This window comes from Macrotis lagotis, chromosome 8, assembly GCF_037893015.1.
Source record: "Macrotis lagotis isolate mMagLag1 chromosome 8, bilby.v1.9.chrom.fasta, whole genome shotgun sequence".
Lineage (NCBI taxonomy): Eukaryota > Metazoa > Chordata > Mammalia > Peramelemorphia > Peramelidae > Macrotis > Macrotis lagotis.
The window spans coordinates 26,510,585-26,532,621 of record NC_133665.1 but is presented as its reverse complement, the minus strand read 5'-3'; the positions used below and the strand labels follow the sequence as shown (position 1 = coordinate 26,532,621).

The 22,037-nt window shown below is 41.3% G+C and overlaps 1 protein-coding gene across 5 annotated transcripts in view; it reads right to left on the bottom strand.

Annotated features, from left to right (window-relative positions):
* Positions 1 to 1,036: 1,036 nt before the first annotated feature.
* LOC141495348 (uncharacterized) overlaps positions 1,037 to 22,037 on the bottom strand; it is a 33,591-nt gene continuing 12,590 nt past the window's right edge. For 2 of the 5 annotated variants that reach the window (XM_074196552.1, XM_074196554.1), the window contains exons 3-6: positions 16,422 to 16,458; positions 10,080 to 10,136; positions 7,633 to 7,693; positions 1,037 to 7,431 (exon numbers count right to left, since the gene is read on the bottom strand). In XM_074196552.1, the coding sequence (XP_074052653.1) occupies positions 2,160 to 7,431; positions 7,633 to 7,693; positions 10,080 to 10,131 (5,385 nt within the window). In that variant the 5' untranslated portion in view covers positions 10,132 to 10,136; positions 16,422 to 16,458 and the 3' untranslated portion in view covers positions 1,037 to 2,159. Of the gene's footprint in view, positions 7,432 to 7,632; positions 7,694 to 10,079; positions 10,137 to 16,421; positions 16,459 to 20,904; positions 21,128 to 22,037 lie in introns of those variants that run through there. The other 3 variants (XM_074196555.1, XM_074196550.1, XM_074196551.1) reach the window with 3 other exon arrangements.

Here is a 22,037-nt window from a genome sequence, read left to right as displayed (position 1 = left end):
TCTCGGGTGGGAAGGGAGGGTGGGGGGAGGGCAGAGGGAGGGATGCCCCGGGCCCAGGGGTGGTTGTTTTTGTCCCAAGCTTTGAATCCACTTTTCCTGCTGTTCCTGGCTGGACAGTGACTTGACTGTTACTTGAGGATCTGTAAAGGTTTCCTATCCAGGCCTGTAAATAGCATGTCGTTCCCCCACCTGCTGCCCAGGTCCTTCCTGCCCTTTCTCGTCCCCTCTCCTGCCAAAGGTTGGGGGGAGGACCCGCAGGACACAGTTACACCGGATAGTCACCAGCAAAGGGGCAAGGGGGCAAGGGTGACTCTTCACGTGTACACGCTCCTGTGAACATCCCTGCCCACAGAATTGTGCACACATGCTCGGGTATGGGGAGGGGGGTGGGGAGGGCCCCTGAGCACCAGACACTTTGTATTTCCCAGGTGTGGAGGTGCTGAGCCCCTTGGGGAGAAGTGAGAAGGAGAGGCAGCTGGCTTCACCACCCATGCCGCAAACACTTTCCCTCCTTTGGCAGCCACACCTTCCCCACCACAAACTGGGTCTGCAGGCTGGGGGCCGTGGGGGTGGGCAGAAGGGGAATGCCCATACCACAGTACCACATGTGTTTTCTTTCAGGCTTAACTAAGGGGCTGGGGTGGGAGGGATTTTTACCTTTTTGTACTGAGCTGGTCTTTGGTGCTGCCAGCCTTGATTCAGAAGGAAGGGCATCTGGAGCTCCCCCCCCTTTTGTATTTTTTGGTAATGACAGTATTATGAAAAAATGAAAAGTATTTTAGAAATAGATATCTTTAAACCCCTGCACTAGAGGGAATTGGGCAGAGGGAGGTGAGGGATTATGGCCTCTCAACCAACACTGCCCAGGTTCTTATCACCAGCTCCAGGGGCGAGTGGCCCGCTAGTGGCCAAGCAGATTATCGCAGAGACCCAGCCACTGACTTCAAGGAACCTTCCCATCCCACAGCAGCCTCTGAGCATGTCTCCCCTCCCCCAATCACCCAAAGCTATGCAGCAAACAGAAAAATGACTGCTCTTTTTAGAATAGAATGTATTTGGGAAGAATAATACCATTAATACAAGTGGTAGCCATCCCCTTTGGAAGGTCCCATAGTGTCAAGAGAACAGGTTATCTCCTGGGTGACTGGATTCTCTTGGAGGGAGCCAAAGAATTCCATACTTAGAAGGGCCTAGGGAGTCCCTTTGAAAGGATCCCAGAAGAGGCGGCTTGGGATGGTGCTGTGTATGTCTTCCAGTCCTGGTGAACCTGGACCCTTTATGGCGATGGTGGATTTGACCTGAAGAGATGGACACTTCACTAGCAAGGGAGGCTAGCTTCTCTGGAGGCAGATTCCTGAATCTCAGAGTTTTACCTTTAACTCTTTTCTCTCTCTCCTGGGTCTGTCTCTCCCAACTCCAGTGGTGTTTTGAACCTTTTCTGTGGTCCCTTGACTCACTGTTTCCCTCCTGAACCTTACCAGTGGGGTGTGCCTGGAGTTCCTTCAATTTATGGCCTGTGGGCTCACTCTGAGTCTTCAGGATTTGGAGTTCCCTTTCCTGTTGCAGCTTCTCTTTACAAGCATCCACCGAGCCCTTCTTTAATATCAGGCCAACAACCACCATATTCTCTGAAGTTGAAGTAGGCTCACTACTGAAAGGAACCTCACTCTCTTTGGAGGGAGACTTGACCATGAGTGGACTCTCCTCAGTGGTCTCCTTCCCAGCTATTGCCACTTCTACCCTAGGGAAGGGCTCTTCTGACCCTTTGATTTTCTTCTTAGGACAAAGCCATCTGAAGAATCCCTTTATCTTCAGCGCTAATCCAATTACTAAAGAGGTTTTCTGTTGGAGTACCCCATCTGGCTTTGGCAACCCTACAACTCTGCTCATAGTATCCTGGGATAGACACTTGGTATCAGAAGTGTGACCCTTCAATAAGCTGGAGTTCTTTTCCTTTCCATCCCACATTTCTTGGTCTACTTTGAATTTACTAAGGTTCCCTTTTCTCTGAGATTGTACCAAGAATTTGGCCTGGTTTTTCCTGGTGACCCGAGAATGAAGTTTCTGGTATTCCCTCAAACTGGGGCATTTTCCTTTTAGCTTCCCACAAGGACCAGGCTCCTGGATACTTGTCACATTTTCATTCGGTTTCCTCAGAGTTATGACCCGGGGACCTCAGTAGCCTGAAAACCAAGAGCATGGAGATAGACCAGAGTGTCTGAAGCGTGTCTCTGACAATAGCTATGTTCTAATACGCTTGGATGGAACTCTTCCTCATTGCTAAGTTGGGCTTTAAAGAGAAGGGAACTTAAATCCTGAGTATCCAAGGTGCTTAGAGAGAGGGCTTGTCCCTCAGCCATCTGGGCATCTTTAATCTCTCTCTCATGGGAAGGCCCTGGAAAACTTTCAGTGGCTTCACCTACCAGAGGGGCTTCCACTTGAAGGGAGGGAAGGAGTTGGAGTTGTTTTCTTGTTGCCAGTTCTCTAGACTCCCTTACCCTTAAGGGAATTCCCAAAACCTTTTCCACCATCCTTTTCTTCAGATGAAAATTTAGCTTGGAGAAGCTGACGGCATTGTTTAATGTACAAGGACTCTTAAGGAGGCAAAGTCTTTGGCCTTCATCTACTCTCTCATTTTCCTCAATGAGGGGAATTACCCTGTGATCCTGTTTTTCCTTTCCTTGTAGTTTCTTCCTGAAACTGGGGTCTAGGTCCTTTTGTCTTTGAAGTAAAGCTGGATGTTTCATATTCAACTCTAAAATTTTCCTCCTAGACCCCATCTCACTCATATGCTGTCTAGGTTCCCTATCCATTTGGCAAGGTCTAGGAGAGAATATATTCTCTTCCCAGTCTCCCCTAGCCTGAGGTCCTTTCCCCAGTTCCTTTCCAATATTCCAGGAACTCTTCTCTGCTTCTAAGATATCTAAAACAGGAGCAGAGGCTTCTCTGGCAACACCAACTACCCAGAATTCCTGGAGGTTTCTTTCCCCTATCCCAGAGTAAGACCTCAGCCAATGGACAGGTGAAACTTGACTTGAAGGATTTTTTAGTTTAAACAGGTGGATGGATTCCAGGACTTTTTTGGGCAAACCCCACTTTGACTGAACGTGGAGATGACTAATGTGGGATTCAAGGAGTTTTTTAGTCTCTGGATTAAGGAATGGAACATCCTTGCAGGTTTCTGCTTGATAAAACACTTCTTTAATGGGTGAAGGAGCCTCTTGCCGGAATTGTAGTTGGGGCTGGATTTGGGACTTGGGTTCAGTTTGAGATTGAGTTTGAGTTTCTATGTCTTCCATATATGGAGCTTTGGGGACAATCTCTTTCATTTTCAGTGGTCTATGTGGTGTCTGACCAGGCTGTAATGTTATGGACTGATACCTTGCCCAGGAACGACTCACTGTCTCAGGAACCACTTTCTGCTGTATTGCTAAGCTCTTCTTAATAAGATGTTTCTGCAATATTTCCTGTTTACTTGGGGTTGGTATTTTCCCAGGGTTGCACTTTGGGCCCACCTTTGTGTGCATAGTTAGACCTGTCTCTGGCATTATTGCTGATCCCACACCTAGAACAGCCACTGAGTCACTTGCTGTATCCCTTTTGCCAGAGTGCTTCACATCTTGGAATGCAGGAGGTTTAGGCTTTTTGGATTTTGCAGGGTCTTGCTGAGGTATAGTATGAAGCACAAGGTGTTTGATGTTGTCTTCAATCCTCCGGGCAATTCCGCGGTGATGTTGTACAAGCCTCCTTCGAAGATGGGTTTCCAGTAGTTTTTTAAAATCTTTGGATACGAAAGGTAGCTCCTGGGGCCAGTTGGAAACCTGTACCTGGGGGAAAGGGGACTTATGGACCTGGGGCAGTGGGAGAGGCAAAGGGTAGAAGGCTTTATAAGATCTCTGAACAATATGGGGCACACCCCATAAGGACTGGAGCCGTTTCTGCAGCAGGTGCCACTCCAAGGTCTGGAACTTTGGCAGGTAGATAGTTGGGATCCGTAATGAGGTCTCTTCAGGGTCAGTTCTGAAGTTCCTGACTGGGGCCAGTGACGAGGATAGGGATGGAGAAGGGAATGGGTATGAGGTCATTGGACGAGTTGGGGGTGAGGGTCGGGGTGGGATTGGGGATAGGGGTGGACTATGAGGTAAAGACAGTGGCTGGGATGAGGTTGAATGAGAATTTAGAAGTAGTTTACAGTTTTGGGCTGGAGAAGGTAGAGTGGCTGGATTCGCTGAGTTAGACAGGTGGAGGTAGCAAAGATCATTGAAGAAAACTAAGGGATTTACCCTTGGTGGTAATTTGATGCTGGTCTCCTGCCTGGAGGAGGAACTAGATCCCATGTAGGATGTCGCCAAAGATTCACTATGTAGAGAGGGAAGACCCCAGAAGAGCTGAATGCATTGTTGATTATGGCTTATTGTGCTCTCAGGATTCCACCCAGGCATGGAGCAAAGTCTGTTCAGAAAATGAAGGGTGCTGGGGTCTAGGATCAGGGATAAAGGAGTGTGAAGCTGTTGAGAGCTGGACATCTGTTCTGGTTTCATGTTATTGCCAAGGGTTTCAGAACCCAAGAAGGGTTGGTCTGTACTCCAACACTGTGGATCTGGGGTCCACAGATCTTTAGCAGATGGTTCTGTGTCTTCCAGAACTAAAGACAATTTTTCCAATTCCCTGTGGTGGAAACAGGGTGGGAGATCTGCAGTAGCTTGGCTCAGTAATTCCTTTTCCATCCTAATATGGTGTGCTTTCTTTTCTGTTATGTGCATCTCCAGGAACTCCTGGGCATTTGAACTGAGGAGAGGGACTTTATTAGCCTCTGGATGCTGCTGGTCTCTGGCATTCTTGGTCTGTTCAGAAAGCTGCAGTCGTAAAGGAACAAACTGCTTCTGCTGCTCTGAGCTCTTATGATCACTTGGCTTCTCTGGCATAAGAATGGGTAAGGTCCCATTGTGTTTTCTATTTTGTCTCCAGAGATAGGCTTCTGATGGGTCAAGAGAAAGGGGCTCCAATTTTGAAGCCCAGAGCAACAAATATGGGAGCATTAAATACTCTTGGGAATTCTGCTGCTGAGAGATGCCTGAAAAGGTTGCATGTGATTCATCAATGTCAGAAGTCAATGGGGCTGAGGTCATCAGAGGAGCATCATCAGTGGTTAAGACTCTTGGAATGGAACCCAGCAGTTCTGGTTTTCCACATGTAGCTGGTGCCAAAGGAGAACTTGGTGGCCTTGGAGTCAGGGAAGACTGTTGGGGAAGTTGAAAGTCCACTAAAGAGGTGGGCTTCAGAAAGATGGGTGTATCCTTGTTGCACATCCAGGGCTTTCTACGTGGTGTGACAGTGTGAGCTGGTGAAGTTAAATTCCATGATTCTGTGTGTGTTATAGGTTGAACATGGGCCCTGGAAGGATTGTGGTCTACAGGAGTACCACCTGCCAGTGAAAATCTAAGGATCTGGGAACTAGTCATTTTCTCTAAACTGGTGGCTGCTACTGAAGTGGTTTGAGTTGGGGAATGAATATGGGCTTCTTCAGAGGGAGTGTGGAGCAATGATGATCTAAGTATCTGTGAGCAGATTTTCTCTTCTAAGTGGGGGGATGCCTGTGAGGAGAGAGCCACGGAATTGGTGGCAGTTGTAAAGGAGCCACAGGATATAAGGGGAGTATGAACCAAAGAGGGAGTACAGATTGTGGAAGAGGGAGAAGCCTGAGAATGGGTATGGCTAGTAGAGCCAGTGCAGGTCACCATGGTGGTACAGGCCACAGAAGGCATAGGGACGAGGGAGTGGTCATGAACCAGAGAAGAGCTAAGGGTTTCTCCAAATGTTCTGGCTATACATGAAGTGCGGGATATAGAGGCCTTTGGTGCTATTGATGAGGTATGGAACCTTGAGGTCCTGGCAGGTTTTCTTGATGTGGCAGAATTTTTTAAGGGGACAATTGAAGAGGTGGAAGGTGAGGAGAAACTAGGTCTCCTAGAGAAAATGGGGGCCATTGAAGGAGCTTTTGAGGAGGTAAAGGTTGTTGAATGACTAGGGGATAAGGAGGAAGTAGAAGCCACAGAAGTGATGTAAGTTCTTGAGTAGCTGGGATTCAGTGAGCTGGTATGGGCCACAGAAGGAGAATGGCAGATCTGGGGCTGTTCTCTTAAGTAAGTAGGGTCTATTAAAAATGAGTGGTCTATTATTGAAGTTTGGGTTATTGGGGGCTTGGAAGCCATAGAATGGGCAGGAGCAACTGAAGAGACAGGAGCAAAAGAAGGAGTGGGAGCAAAAGAAGTGGAGGGTGCAAAAAAGGGAGTGGGAGAAAAAGGAGGATTTGGAGTAACTGAAGGGATGGGAGGAAAACAAGGTGCAGGAGCTACAAAAGGGGAAGGAGTTACTGGAGGAACAGGAGCCACCCGAAGTCCAGGAGCAAATGATAGGGTGGGGGTAATAGGAAGTGTAGAATTAAGAGAAGGGATGGGAGTTTTAGAAAGGTCAGATGCAGTAGAAGGGGTGGGGGTCACAAGAGGAATGGGAAAAATAGAGGGGCGAGGAGCCACAGGAGGATTGGGGATCAGAGAAAGAGTTGGAGCCACAGAAGGGGTGTGAATAAAAGCAGGGGGAGCTGCAAGAAGAGAGGTGAGAGTCAGGGGAGCAGGAGGGGACAGAGGCACAGGAGGGCGCAAAACTGTACCAAGGAGGGAAGCCACAAGCGTTGGTGGAGTAGTAGAAAGACTGGAAGCAACAGGTGGGGTAGGAGCTGAAGATAAAGGAATGTTTACTGATTGGAGATCCATTAAGGAGGGATAGGTAATAGTGGCGCTAGCTGGTTCCTGCGGAACACCTGGGATGGGTGAAGGAGTAGAAGGCTTTGGATTTGGGGGAATCATTGAGGCAACGGGGGCCATTGAGGCAGTTTGGACCACGGATGAGGCTAGTGAGTGATTTGGAAGCAGTGAGGATGTGAGGGTCTCTGTGAGCCTAGGAACTAATGGTGGGACTAAGACCATGGGAGGGACAGTTTCCACAGAAGTGTTTGACCTTACAGAATTGCGGGCAACTGTGGAGGTATGAGCCCGTACTGATATATGGGTCCTGGACGTGGAAATGGACTCGGAGTCAGATTGGACCATGATGGGGGTTGTGGAAGAATGGGGCAGGGTGAAATTGAGGTTCACTGGGGGGATGGGAGCAATAGAAGCAGTATGACGTGGCAAGGTACTGGCAGCCAAAGAGGAAGAGGGATTCAGTGAGGTGGGATCAGATGCAACTGGGTTATGTGAGGGTCTGGGTACCAGGTTAAGTTTGGATGGCAGGGTCCAGGAGGCCAGTTGGGGCAGAGGGGATTTGTACAGCAGAGCAGCCTTCAAAGCCGCAGAATCGCACACTTCACAGCAGGGGTCACTGCAGAGCATCTGCCTGATTCTGTCCTTGTCAGAGAGCTTGGCCTTGGGGCTGCAGGAAATAGGAATGACTGGCTGAAGGAACTAGGGAAGGGGCATTTGAGGATCCTTGTCCTTCCTCTTCCCCCACCCCCATTCCCAAGTCGGTTCCACCCCCTCACCAGGCACATCCCACATTAAATGTTTAATCCTCCCACCCCATAATAGACACAGAAATCTAGAATGATACAGATGGACAAAGGGGAAAGGTTACCTTGTCAGGAAAGATGGAAGGTCCTCAGAACTTTTGGTTCCTTCTTGGTGAGACCTCCAAGCTATGAAACCAGAAAAGCAATTTAAGATGACTGATAACATAGACTGGAAATTTTAAAAAAGCATTAAAAAGCTGAGTTGTATGTTGAGTGGGACAGAACTCTAAGGGATAATAAAACAGGAGCTATGTTGGGAGGCCACACTTCCTGACAGCCCTGAGTTAATTCACAAATTCAAATGGGCCAGAATAAGGCAATGAGTTTCTATCCTACTTTCTATTCCCTTCTTGCTTTTAGAATAAATAAAAAGCAGGGAAGAAATTGTCCATAATTTCATTTACCCGAGCCAGAAAATTGCCCAAATTTTGGTTTCCCTTTAATGAGCTTCTCCTTTGAGAATTTTTATCCAAATATTCAAAGCAATATTCTTTACAAGAGCAAAGGAATCGAAAAAAATAAGAATGGGATATGAGAACATATAGAATGTTTTTGAACAATAAAAAATGACAAATATGTTAGTCCTTGCCCTCAGTCAGTCAATAAGCACTTAGGAAGGTACTCACTAAACAGATGATTTTCAAAACTGGTATGTAACCCTCATTATTCAACTGTGGGTGCTATTCTCCTACTGAAGCCAGACACATTAGATGCTAAAGAAATAATAAATTTGACAATCTCTGCTCAACAGGAGCTTAAATTATAATAGGGAAGGTGTCAAGTATATTTAAGAACTCAATAAATTTGGGGTGGCTTGGTGGTGCAGTGAATAGAGCACTGGGCTTGGAGTCAGGAGTACCTGGGTTCAAATCCGACCTCAGACACTTGATAATTACCTAGCTGTGTGGCCTTGGGCAAGCCACTTAACCACATTGCCTTGAAAAATCTAAAAAAAAAAAAAAAGAACTCAATAAGGTCTTCATCTATCTTTCCTCATACTGCAGATCCCAGGAAATCAATGGCCACATTGGAGAGGGAGCTTTCCCCACATATTTACAACCCTGTGGATTTCTATTAGCTATTCCAAAGTCCAAGCCTTCTCTCTTTCTCCTTGTTTCTCTTAAACTCTTAAACTCTCCTTTCATATCTCTGACAATCAGAACTCATATAGAATCAGAAGAATATTCTTCAGGGAACTACCTGAGGTGGAGAAGTTATAACTAAATTTGCATTGTTCCCCACATGGCTCTCATATGAATAGGAAAGAGGAACTCAACCAAATAAGTCATTGAGGTGATTCCAAAAATAAAATATATTTAGTTACATGAAATTGAAAAGCTTTACCCTAAATTTAAAAAAACACAATGGGTTAAGGAGAGGAGTTGATTAAGAAAAAAATCTTTCTACCAATCTCTGATAAGTATATCTGATATACATATATGTATATATATATATACTTATGATATGTGTACGCCTGTATATATGCATATATATGGAACTAAAAACATCAAAAGTCTTTTCCAGTGATTGAGTGATCAAAGGATTATGTCAAACAGTTCTTCATAAAAGATTGTTCCAAATAGCTAATAATAAAAGAAATGCTAATCAAAAGAACTTTGAGGTTTTATTACATACCCAGAAAATTAATAAGGATCACAAAATATGGAAATAGTCAAAGTGAGAAGAATCATGATAGGCACCCATGCATACACAAATTCAAATATACATTAGACACACATACACTTACAGTTGATAGAATTGTGAATTGGTCCAACCATTCTGAAAGGAAATTTAGAATAGTTCTTATTTTTTTAAAAAAAGTGACTGAAATATATCCCAAGAAGTTCAAATGCAGAAAGATTTAATATGCCCCAAAATAGTTCTGGCAGAACTAGCCAAGAACTAGAAACAAATAGATGACTATTGACTAGAGAATGGCCAACCAGGTGATGGAATATTACTCTGCTGTAAGAAATAATGATTGTGGTGAATACAAGGAAGCTTGAGAAGGTTTATATGAACTGGTATGAAGTAAAAGAAGCAGAACAAGGAAAACAAAATACACAATAAAAGCAACAATGAAAATGGAAACTTTAACAACAAAGCATAAAAACTGAATGCTTCAAAATTGGAATGACGAAGTTGTCCGCAAAGAAGAGCTATGAGAAAAAGCAAACTCTAGTGGGGACTTGAAGTATGGTTGGCTTCCCCTTTCTTATCAATAACAATAGCTCTGCCCTGAACATCCAATTCTTATTTTGATTTCATTTCCTTCCCCTGGGACAAATGTGTGTGTGTTTGTGTGTATGTGTGTGTGTGTGTGTGTGTGTGTCTGTGTGTCTGTGTCTGTGTGTGTGTATATATTTGTTCAAACTCATGAGCTCTTGAATAGAATTCTCCCTGTCAAAATAAAAGTAGCTTGTGATTATTTTCTTGGTACACATTAATAATTTCATCCTTCCAAACTGGAGGAATACATAAGGAAACCTGCTATTCTGGACCTAATTCTCACCATTGTGTGAAGTTGCTGAAGAAGAATAGGAACTGTGGGCAGAAGTGACCATTCCACCTACGAATGTATAGAAAAGAGAAATGGCTAAGCATAGTTTGACATAATTTTAGATTTTAGAGAGAATGTCATTTCAAGTCATTCATAAAAGGAGACAAAGGAACAGAGATTATATAGAGGTTTAAGGAACCACAAAGATCATCTAATCGACTTCTTTATTTAACTCCGAGTTCCTGGGCTCTGCTCACAGATATAGCATTGCTATGGAAAGGAAGGTAGCACTACCAAGGAATCATATCCCCAAAATGCAATATGATTAGTGAGCCCATGCCATGGGTTTGTTCAGTCCAAGGTCAAAATAATATAGGGGAATGCAAGAGTGGTCTGAGACATTCCAGTGAATGACATCACAGGGCATTTGGCCAGAAAGTAGGAATTGCCTTGACAGAGGTGGGAGTGGGGTTGTCAGTCACCATGGAATGAGGCCTTTTTTCCTGGCTACGTAGGACCAGAAATCCTTGGGGGGGGGGGGTTGAGTCAAGGAATGATTAATAGTAGAGAGGGGAAGGGAATGCCAGATACCTCTCCTCCACAAATGGCCCTTGGTGCAGCTGTTCCCTTGGCAAACATGAAATTGAGAAGTCCAACCTTACTCAAAGGCTGCCCCTGGGAGTGAAAATTGCAGACCTTTTTTTTTTTTTTTTTTTTTAAAAACACAACAGGACTCAGCTAATCAAAATTTTCACATTTTATCTCTTTCATCTTGATTTCCTGTAATAAATACAACCTAATCTTTAATATATTGGACTTTCCTTTGGGGGCCATGAGAAGTTGAGAGACAGGCATCTCAAAAAGAGGGCAAATAGAACTCATTTATTAATAACTTATGAAATGCTGTATGACTATGGTTTTACATTTTTTAAACTGACTCAAACTGAGGTAAAAATGCAGCTGGGGGGCGGCTAGGTGGCGCAGTGGATAAAGCACCAGCCCTGAAGTCAGGAGTACCTGGGTTCAAATCCAGCCTGAGACACTTAATAATTACATAGCTGTGTGGCCTTGGGCAAGCCACTTAACCCCATTGCCTTGCAAAAAACTGAAAACATGAGCTAAAGCACTGAGAGACCATGATCATTCAGGTCCTTGAAAAGCATCTTTCCTACTGTAAGGAACAGGTATTTCAGCATTAAGCAAGAATTTAATCCAAGAGTTCCATGGATAGATTTCAAGGAGTCCATGACCTTGAGATGAGAAAAAAAATTTACAATCCAATGTATTTTCATGTAATGCATTTAAATCCCTTATTCTGCGGAGGAATCTCTGGATTTCGGCAGACTGTCCAAGGAGTTCATAAAACTATAAAGCCAGAAAAATTTCCTATAATTTGCCCACAACAGCAGTACCACTGCTTCCTCTCCCTTCACCTGTGTTTTCTGCTCTAGACTTTGGGTCAGGAAAGTATAGAATTTTGTAAATGACTAAAGTTAACTTAACAGTCTATATTCACATATTTCTTTAAGGTTTGCAAAATGTTTGCAAATATTACCTCATTTTTTATCTTCACAAAAACCCTGATAGGTAAGCATTATTAACTTCATTTTATAGATGAGAAACCTCTTGTAGAAAAGACATAAGTGACTTGTCCAGGGGCAAACACTTAGTAAAAGTTTGAAGCTAGTTCTGATCTTAGGTCTTCCGGACATCTATCCCTTGTACCTCCCAAACAGTAAATAGGACTCAATACATGCAAATTTACTGAGAATTAACCAGTTGCTGGACAACTGTGAGTGATATATGAAAGATTATGGAAAGGGGCAGTGAGGCGACTTGGTAGATACGGCACCAACCCTGGAATCAGGAGGACCTGGGTTCAAATCAAGACTCCGAAACTTAAAAAAAAAGTTACCTAGCTGTGTTAAACTTGGATAAGTCTCTTAATTCTACTGCCTTGCAAAAACCAAAAAGAAAGATCATGGATGCTTTGACCCCAAAATACTGTTTCGAAACAACAACACAGGAAAGTCAAGAGAGAAGATTCCAATTTTTACCAAAATATTTATGACTGCGGCAGTTGGGTGGTGCAGTGGCTAGAGCACCAGCCCAGGAGTCAGGAGGATCTGAGTTTGAATTCTGCCCCAGACACTAAGTAATTACCTAGCTATATGACCTTGGGCAAGTCACTTAACCCCACTGACTTGTCAAAAAAGAAAACATTTATGCCTACATTTTCCATAAGATATAGATTTAGAGTTCGAGGTGACCTTAGAAGCCATTGAATGTAACCACCATATTTTATAGATAATTAAACCAAGACAAACAGAGATGAAGTGATTTGCTTGTGGTGCCTGAGGTGGAATTTGAACTCAGGTCTTTTTTGACCTGACTGACACTCTAGTGCTATATCCACCATGCCCCTTAGTAGCCTACCATACCACCCAGTGCCCAATCAATGGGGAATGCCTGAACAAATTGTGATAAAAAATATAATGATAAATTATTGTGCCATAAGAAATAGTGAATAGAAAAAAAATCAAGGAAATTGGGGGAGATTGATATAAAATGATGCAAAGTATGTAAAACCAGAATGAGTTATGATGAAGTCTTTTAAAAAATTGTTTTTATTCAAGGCAATGGGGTTAAGTGACTAGCCCAAGGTCACACAGCAAGAAACAGGACAAAGGTAAACAACATTGAAAGACAAACATATTCTGACCAATGCAATGAACAACTTAGAAAAATTGATGGGGAAGGATCCCTACCTATTTTTAATGGACTATCAATGTGAAAGGAAGAATATACAGTAAGATACTGTTCATGTGTTGATTTGTTTTGCTTAATTATGATTTGTTATGGGAGTGGTTCCATGGTGAGAGGGAGAGGGGAGTCATAGGGAAATGATAGTGATGTAAAAAACAGATGATATTTTCTTTTAAAGAATAAGCATTAGGAAGGAACAACCAGGTTGAGCAGTAGTTAGAGCACTGACCCTTGAGTCAAGAGGACTTGAGCTCAAAAGTGACTTCAGACACTAAATACTTACTGGCTCTGTGACCTTGGGCAAGTCACTTAATCCTATGTCCCACAAATACACACACACACACACACACACAAAACACAACACACAGACAACACACACACACAAACACACACACACACACAAACACACAAAGAGAAAAGTAAGCATGGAAAATGGAAGTGTGACCAAGGAAGTGGAAGAAGGCAAATGGCCTGACTTTCCAAAAAGGGAATTCTATTGAATGGAGTTTACAAGCTATCAACCAGTGAGCTTGTTTTGGATTCCTGGCAAAATTCTAGAATGTATTATTAAAAAAATTGGTTAATAGACATAGAAAATAGGAAACAGAGATAGCAACAAGTGAGAATAGCTTGACCAAGAATAGATTATTTCAGATTAAGTTCATTTTTTTTCCCAAGGAAGATGACTTTAACAATATTGTTGAGCCATACTTATGCTATTCTTGGGGACAGGATGAAAAGATGTTGTTTTGTGGCTTGGCTGCCCCTAAAGAATCAACTGGGGGGGGGGAGGAAAAGGGGAGAAGAGAATAAACCTTAATTAAGCACCTACTTTGGACCAAATATGCTAAACAAATACTTTACAAGTATCTCATTTGATACAAAGATCTGAGAAGTAGGTGTGGTTATTATTCTCATTTTACATTTGAAGAAACAGAAGTTAATAAAGGTTGAGGGACTTGCCTACACAGCAAAACAGCTATTTGAGTATCTAAGGCTGAATTTGAATTCAGGTCTTCCCTACTCCTTATATTCCATGTACCACCTAAGTACCTATGGGAAGTTTCATGAAGTGCCCCAGGGATTTGTGTTTGGTCCTGTTCTACTTAACAATTTTATGACTGACTTAAATAAAGACATAGAAGGCATGTGTATGTAATTTATAGATGTCTTTAATTTATAGACAAAATTAGAAGTGATCACTAATACACAATATAAACAAGCTGAACTCCAAAAGGATATCAACAGTCTAGACTGCTGAACCAAAAATAATGGAGTGAAATTTAATAAGAACAAATGTGAAGTCATATACATGGGTTCAAATAATAAACATCATAAATGCAAAAAGGAGAAGCACGACTAGATGGAAGTTCATTTGAAAAAGATCTGAGGGCGGCTAGGTGGCACAGTGGATAAAGCACCGGCCCTGGAGTCAGGAGTACCTGAGTTCAACTCCGGTCTCAGACACTTAATAACTACCTAGAGGTGTGGCCGTGGGCAAGCCACTTAACCCCATTTGCCTTGCAAAACCCTAAAAAAAAAAAAGATCTGAGAAAAAAAATGACAGATATTCAACAGGCGAAAAATAGGTCTGGGAGTGCTATGAGAAACATTTCTGGTGGATTGGAACTGAGTTGGAAAATCTGTTTCTAGTTTCAGTTTTACTACTAGATCCCCTTACTTCTCTATGTCTCAGTTTCCTCAACCATGAAATAAAAGGGTTGAAATAGATAATCATTGAGGTTCCATCAATCTCTCGAATGTCTTAATTCTTTTTAAATGGGGAAGTGAGGAGAGTAGTTCAGAGTTTAAAGATTAGACTTGTGCTCCCCTCCACTTCTTGTTTCTGACAATTGTTTTCTACTTTATTCAAAAATGTTACCCATTTATTTATTATGATTTTTTTATGATTTTTTTTGCAAGGCAATGGGGTTAAGTGGCTTGCCCAAGGCCACACAGCCAGGTAATTATTAAGAGTCTGAGCTTGGATTAGAACTCAGGTTCTCCTGATTCCAGGGTGGTGCTTTATTCACTACGCCACCTAGCCACCCTACCCATTTATTTTTAACTCCAAAGTCACAAGACCATGGTGGATCTCTCATAAACATTTAGAAATCAAAGCTTTCTAAATGTATTGGTTCTGATTTAGTAGTGGCATTATTACTGAAGAGTAAACCCAACAAAACCTATCATCCTGCCCCAAAAGTTCAGATGAAATCAATGTTTGTCCAACTTTGTTATAAACAATGGAAAGGGAGAGGATGAAAAAGAAAAAGAATAGATGTAGATGATAGATAACACAATGGACAAGTAAAACACAGAGGTTTTATTTAATGGAAACCCACTATTTTTCTTTGATGGATTTATTTGTTCAATCAGCACTTTACAGCTGATTTTTAACAGCAACAGCAACAACAGTAACAATAAGAACAAAAAGCGAAAATAAGGTGTAAGAGGAGGAAGGAGGAAAAAGAAAAGTCAATGGTAGGATATGGCTGCCAAAGGGATAATTTCAAACTTGTTTCCATTAAGAGAGGCATACTGACCAGAATCGAGGAGGAGATAGGTCCATTTGTGTCATATCATAGTCATATGGTGTTCAATTCTAGGAACTGCATTTTTGGAGGGTCATTCATAATAAACTAAGGAAAAGTCTCAAGATCATATTGTGTGAGACATTAGTCTTCAAGTCTTCCCTCTAAGATTATTTCCTTTTTTTCTTTTTTTTTAGGTTTTTTTTTTTTTTGCAAGGCAAACGTGGGTTAAGTGGCTTCCCCAAGGCCACACAGCTAAGCAATTATTAAGTGTCTGAGACCGGATTTGAACCCAGGTACTCCTGACTCCAGGGCCGGTGCTTTATCCACTATGCCACCTAGCCACCCCTAAGATTATTTTCAATTTATCCTCTATAGATTTAATTTATATGTATTTATTTGTTGTCTACCTTGAATTCTTTAAGAGCATGTACTGTTTTTCTCCTATATTTCAGACTAACATAGTCTGAAGCAAAGATAATATTTTCAGAGGACATGCAAACTGTCTTGTCTGAAAGGTTTTCATGAGCGAAATGAACCTTTGTTTGGCCTCAGGATGGAGCCAGGAGCAATGGGTAGATGGATATACTATAGTAGATTTAGGCTTGATATGAGATAGAACTTCCTAACAATTAAGCTGGAATTGACTGCCTTGGGATTCTCAAATTTCAATTCACTAGGGTTCATGTAAAATCTTTATAATTACTTGTTGCATATGTGGTAAAAGAGATTCTTGTACAGAGTTGAACTAGGTAGCCTCTGACATCCATTCTGACTCTCAAAGTCTGTAACTGGGATGGAGACATAAATCAAAATTGAGATGGGGATGAGGATAATGTTGAGGAGGGGATAAAGAGAGAAATGGGAATGAGGATGGAAGGAAGAAAATAATGGCATTCGGATTAATATGGAGTAGGGCTAGAGATAGGATGGAGCAGACCTGAGGGAGAGACTGGGGGATAAGGTGGTGAGGGGTAGAACCTCAAGGGGTTGGAGCACACTGTTTGATGACCCAGTCCCAAAGAAGTTCAGGACAGAAAGCACAGGACCTTACCTCTCACTGTAGATTCTATGTTCTGTGGCCGAATATGCTGAAAGATAAAAATGAGAAAGGGGTTGGAAATCTTATGCGCTTGGATAGTTACAGAAGTCTCATCTAAAACCAAAAACTCTGCCCTCCAAAGCCCCAATCTCCCAGACTAATTCTACTCACAGCCTCCTGTGCATGGAAAAGAATTAGACTTAGCACTAAGGAGACTGGGTGGGTGGAAAGGAATCCTTGACTTAAGCCCTGCCTGGGTCATCCAGTCACCAACAACTCCTTCTGAAAAGCATCTAATTAAACACTTGCCTGTTTGAAATTCTCTGATAAATCTTTTTACTTCCAGAGATATTCACAGGTATAAGCATTTTCCAACCCTTAAAACACTCTGTAAATGCTAGCTATTGTTATAAAATACACACACCAGTTCATGCTTCAAAGAAAAATATCCTCAGAAGACTTGATAGTCTGAGCCTCAGAAAACAATAAACAGGAGTGAGAGAACTTGCAAGTAGTAAGGTGAGGAAAGTATACCTAACTACCACTCCCTCCCCTTTCCCTGCCTGAAAAGTCTTTGGGTTAATGGAGTAAAAGATGGAAAGGATCTTCAAGATCATCTAATCCAACTCTTCATTTTACTGATGAAGAATAGGAGATTCAGAAAAGGTAAATGACTTTCTCAGGGATTATTTATGCATTTATCTATATCTCCCAAGACCCATTATCACATCCGTTTTTCCTCCACTTCATGTCTCATGACCACTACCAAGGTCCTCATCACTTCATACCTGGGTCACTGTAATGTGGTCTCCCAGCCCCCAACCTACCACTCTATTTAGAAGCAAAATGTTCTAATCAGGCATTTTAATTCTCATCACCCCCACCCCCCACCACACACACAGTCCCAAATTCAATAACAAAGAGAAGTGGAAATATCCAATTTAGTGACCACATTTGGCAGTGGATACAACATACTGCCCTAATAGTTTTCCTGTCTTCTTGTAATGAGCTGGAAGACAAGAGCTGTCTATGGGATCTTCACCAGTTTTTTCAGTTACTCCAAATTCTACATCCTTTTTGTGATCATTCTCTTGTTCCTGCTTATTTTGCTTTGCATTAATTCATATGGATCTTCCTATTTCTCTTCAAATCTCAAATTTTATCCTGTCCACAATCCATTACATTCAAGTTCTTGTTGGTTCAGCCTTTGTCCATCACTATTTATACTCCCAGTTTCTTTTCTGGGTGAAGGGGAAAAAAAAGGAGTGATAAAGAGTAGGCATATGCACACTAATAGTAGAACCATTGAGTCAAAGGGATGAAGATTAGCTGCTTCTATAAACTAATTCCAAATTAATTTCTTAGGTGACTGAAGTCAACAGTTACACCAACAGTGAAATAATGTGCTTTGTATTCCAACAATATCTCCAACATTGACTTTCGTTTTTTTATTTTTGTTATCTGGGCCAATTTATATAAGATGGAATCTTAGGGGTTATATGTGTGCTTCTATTGATATTAGTGATTCAGAACATATTTTCACATGATTCTATCCTTTCCTTAGCCCCTCTTTTTACAAAGCTAATTGCCATACTAATCTTCAACCACATCCATCTCTGGAGCAACCTGGGACTCTACTGCCCACCTGTTCCCAGTTGAGGGATGGATAACTTCATACGAAAAATCAAGTACTTAGTTTAATTTCATTCCTGCTGAAACTCAGCTTTGGCTGTCCAGGTGACCATCCACCACAGTCATGCCTTCTCTACTGCGTGTGTCACATCTGTTTGAGAGCAAATACCAAGAGAACGTCTTCTTCCTTTATAATCTATGTATAATTTTAAGAGACTTTAAAAGTTTAGCAAGAATCTTATAAAAGAACAGAAGATGACAGTGTTACTTCAAGAAACATAATTCTTTTCTCTGTCAGATTGACTACCTTTGTCCTTTGTGTTTTCTCTCTGTATCCTGCTAGTTTTTTCTTGTAGAATTCATTTATTGCTTCTTCTACTTCCAACAGTTTTAGGTTCTTTCTCTGCCTTTATTTGAAAAAAGTGGTTAAAAGTTATTTTGCATTTCCTTTTCACTTAAAAAAAGACCTTCTTGTTTTCTTCATTTTTTCTTTAATTTGTTTCCTTTGAATCAGCAAGAAGTCTCTCAAAAAGAACTCTCTCAAAAAAAGAAAGCAAAACGTATATATTGAATGATTAAAAGGACCAAGTTTGGCCCCTCATTCTATACGAGACTGAGTATTGAAGGTTGTATATTATGTCAGATATTATTTGCTGGATTTTATGATATTCTTTGTCTCTATATATTAACTGTTGTTACAAGGGTAGGTTTAAAAGGGAGCAGCCAAGGGGAGAGGTATATTAAAAATAGGAAAACAAAAGCCATTAACATTACTTAATAAGTAAAATTCATAGTTACTCCCCCAAAAGAAAGTTCTAAAGTCCTATGTGGCACCTGTCAAAACACTATTTCCAAAGCTGAACTCTCTCCCATCAGATAAATGCAGACCTTCCCAAGGACAAAGGCCTGTCTTCTCTTTTCTCATTTCTAATAAAAAACAAAAAAAAATCGACTGACAAAAACCTATTTGAGCCTTGAAGAGTAACTTATGGGGAATCATCCCCTTTTTGCCCTTATTTTGCCCTTACTTATGGACCCTTTAATGGATACCAGGTCACTTGCCAGGAAATGACCAGACACATGCTCTGACTTTAAAAGGATCGTGACCCTTTAATTCATCCTAAGTAACCCAGGAGAGTCTGTGAAAATTTGGGGAAATAATTTTAAGAGGAGATGCAGAGAGCAAACTAGGATATCAAGGAATAGTTTATCTGTCAGATCTATGGAAAGGGAAGCAGATTATGACTAAGGAAGAGATGGAGAGCATCATTAAAAACAAATTGGGGGGGCAGCTGGGTGGTGCAGTAGATAGAGGACAGGTACTGGAGTCAGGAGTACCTGAGTTCAAATCTGGCCTTAGACACTTAATAATTACCTACTGTGTGGCCTTGGGCAAGCCACTTAACCCCACTGCCTTGCAAAAATCTAAAAAAAAAAAAGATAATATTGATTACATTCAATTAAAAAGCTTTTGCACAAACAAAACCACTGTAACCAAGACCAAAAGAAAAATATACTCAATGAGGAAACAATTTTTGCAACTAATAATTCTCTTTTATTTAAGTTTTTGTTTTGTTTGTTTGCTTTTTTGCAAGGCAAATGGGGTTTGAGGTCTGAGTTGTATTTGAACTCAGATACCTCTGAATCTAGGGCCAGTGCTCTATCCACTGTACGACCTAGCTGCCCCGCAACTAGTATTTTTGACAAAGGACTCATTTCTAAAATATATAGAGAAATGAATCAAATTTATATATAAAAAACCCAACAAGTCTTTCACCAATTGACAAAGGGTAAAATCATATGCAAAGGGAAACTACAGATGAGGAAATCAAAGCTGTCCATAATCATATGAAAAATTGCTCTAAATCATTTCTGATTAGAGAAATGCAAATTAAAGCATCTCTGAGTTACCATCTCACACCTCTCAGATTGGCTAATATGACCAGAAAGGACAATGATCAATGTTGGAAGAGATGTGGGAAATCTGGAACTCTATTACACTGTTGGTGGAGCTGTGAACTCATATAGCCTTACTAGAAAGCAATGTGGAATTATGCTGAAAGGGCAATAAAAATGTGTATACACTTTGATCTAGCAAAACCACTACTGGGTCTATACCCTGAAGACAACTTGAAAAAGGGTAAAAACATCACTTGTACACAAATATTCATAGCAGTCCTGTTTGTATTAGCAAAGAACTGGAAATCAAGTGAAGATCTATCAGTTCGGGGAATGGCTGAACAAAATGTAGTATGTGTACCTGATGGAATATTATTGTTCTATTAGAAACCAGGAGGGATGGGATTTCAGAGAAGGCTGGAAGGATCTGCATGAACTGTTGCTGTGTGAGATGAGCAGAACCAGAACAACACTGTACACCATAACAGCAATATGGGGTTGATGAACAGCCTTAATGGACTTGCTTGTGATATCAATATAGTATCAGGGAAAATTTTAGTGTGCCTGTGATGGAGAATACTGTCTGCATCCAGAGAAAGAACTGTGGAGTTTAAACAAAGACCATAGTCTGTTGCTTCAATTAAATAAAAAGTATCCTATGTACTACATAATTTTGCTATCGCTAATATTTCATTTTCTCCTCAATGATATGATTTCTCAACACATTAAATTTTGACCAATTTATAGCATGGAAAGGAGGGGAAATTCTAAAATTCAATACCTTACAAAAAATAATAGGTAGAAATTACTATTGTATATAAATGAAAAACCAATAAAATATTAATAAAAAAGAGGTGATGCTGAGAACCTTAAGAAGCCAACTTGAGTCATAATCAAGATAGAATATCAGAAAGAAAAGTTGAAGGAGAAGGGAAAAGAAGAGCTGGTCTCTAAGGGAGCCTACCTCACTGAAATGGCTGTTCCTCCTAAATTGGGGTAGAAATTGGCATTTTAAGAAGTGAAAGAGGCACATAAGGAAGAATATGATGCCAAAGAAGTAGAGGACTAAGCCAATGCCCCCTATAGTTGGTATCTGTTCCATCAGCATCTGAAGTATATCCCAGGTGACCCCAAAGTCACACAGAAAAATGTTGCTGGCATCCATCTTCTCCAAAGTAAAGCACCAATAAATGATTCTAGCACAAAATGTCCCATTCTAGGCAAGGTTCCAGCTCTGCATCATAGGGCCTGGAACTTGGGTCATGGGGTATGTCATAAAGAAAATTCTCTAGGTGGGGGCTGGGGGGAAGATCAGAAGAAGATAGACAACAGCCCCTCTGCCTATGGTCCATCTTAGAACCTCCCCATCTTTTGCCTTTCCTCCCCACTCTTTTTCTGGATTTGAGCCTTCCTTAGTTGGCTACTTACTGATCCTACCTCCAGCCTCCAGGGAGTTTTCTCTCATTATTCCCTTCTATTTTTCATCCAACTAGAAAAACCTTCTTTGTCTCCTCAATGTGCTCATGTAATAATAATAACAATAATAATAATAATAATAATAATAATAATAATAATAATAATAATAATAATAATACAATTGTTTTGGGGTTTGAGATAATCAGGTTAAAAGACTTGCCCAGGGTCACACAGCCAGTAAGTATCTGAGGCTGGATGACTTTGGAGCCAGTACTCTATCCACTGGACCATCTAGCTACCCCAAGCATAATACTTCCTAATACTTCACCCTGTTTGCCTCAGTTTACAGTTTACCTGTAAAATGAACTAGAGGAGAAAATGGCAAACCCAGCATCTTTGCCAGGAAAACCCCAAATGGGGTCACAAGACATTACTGAAAACAACTAAACTACTACAAAAGACCCCTTTCTCTGTCTTCTTAATTTGTTCAATGTCCTTCAAGAACATTCTATGTGAATTTGAGGGGAAAAGTGTTGGAAAATGTGGAATGGTGCAGAACAAAGTTACAAAGGAAGAAGAACCATTCAGCATGAGGAACAGGGAGGGGAATGGAAAGGGTGATGAAGGAATCATCTCTAGGGAATCTGACTGGTTCCCTTTACCTTAGAAAAATGTTTGTTC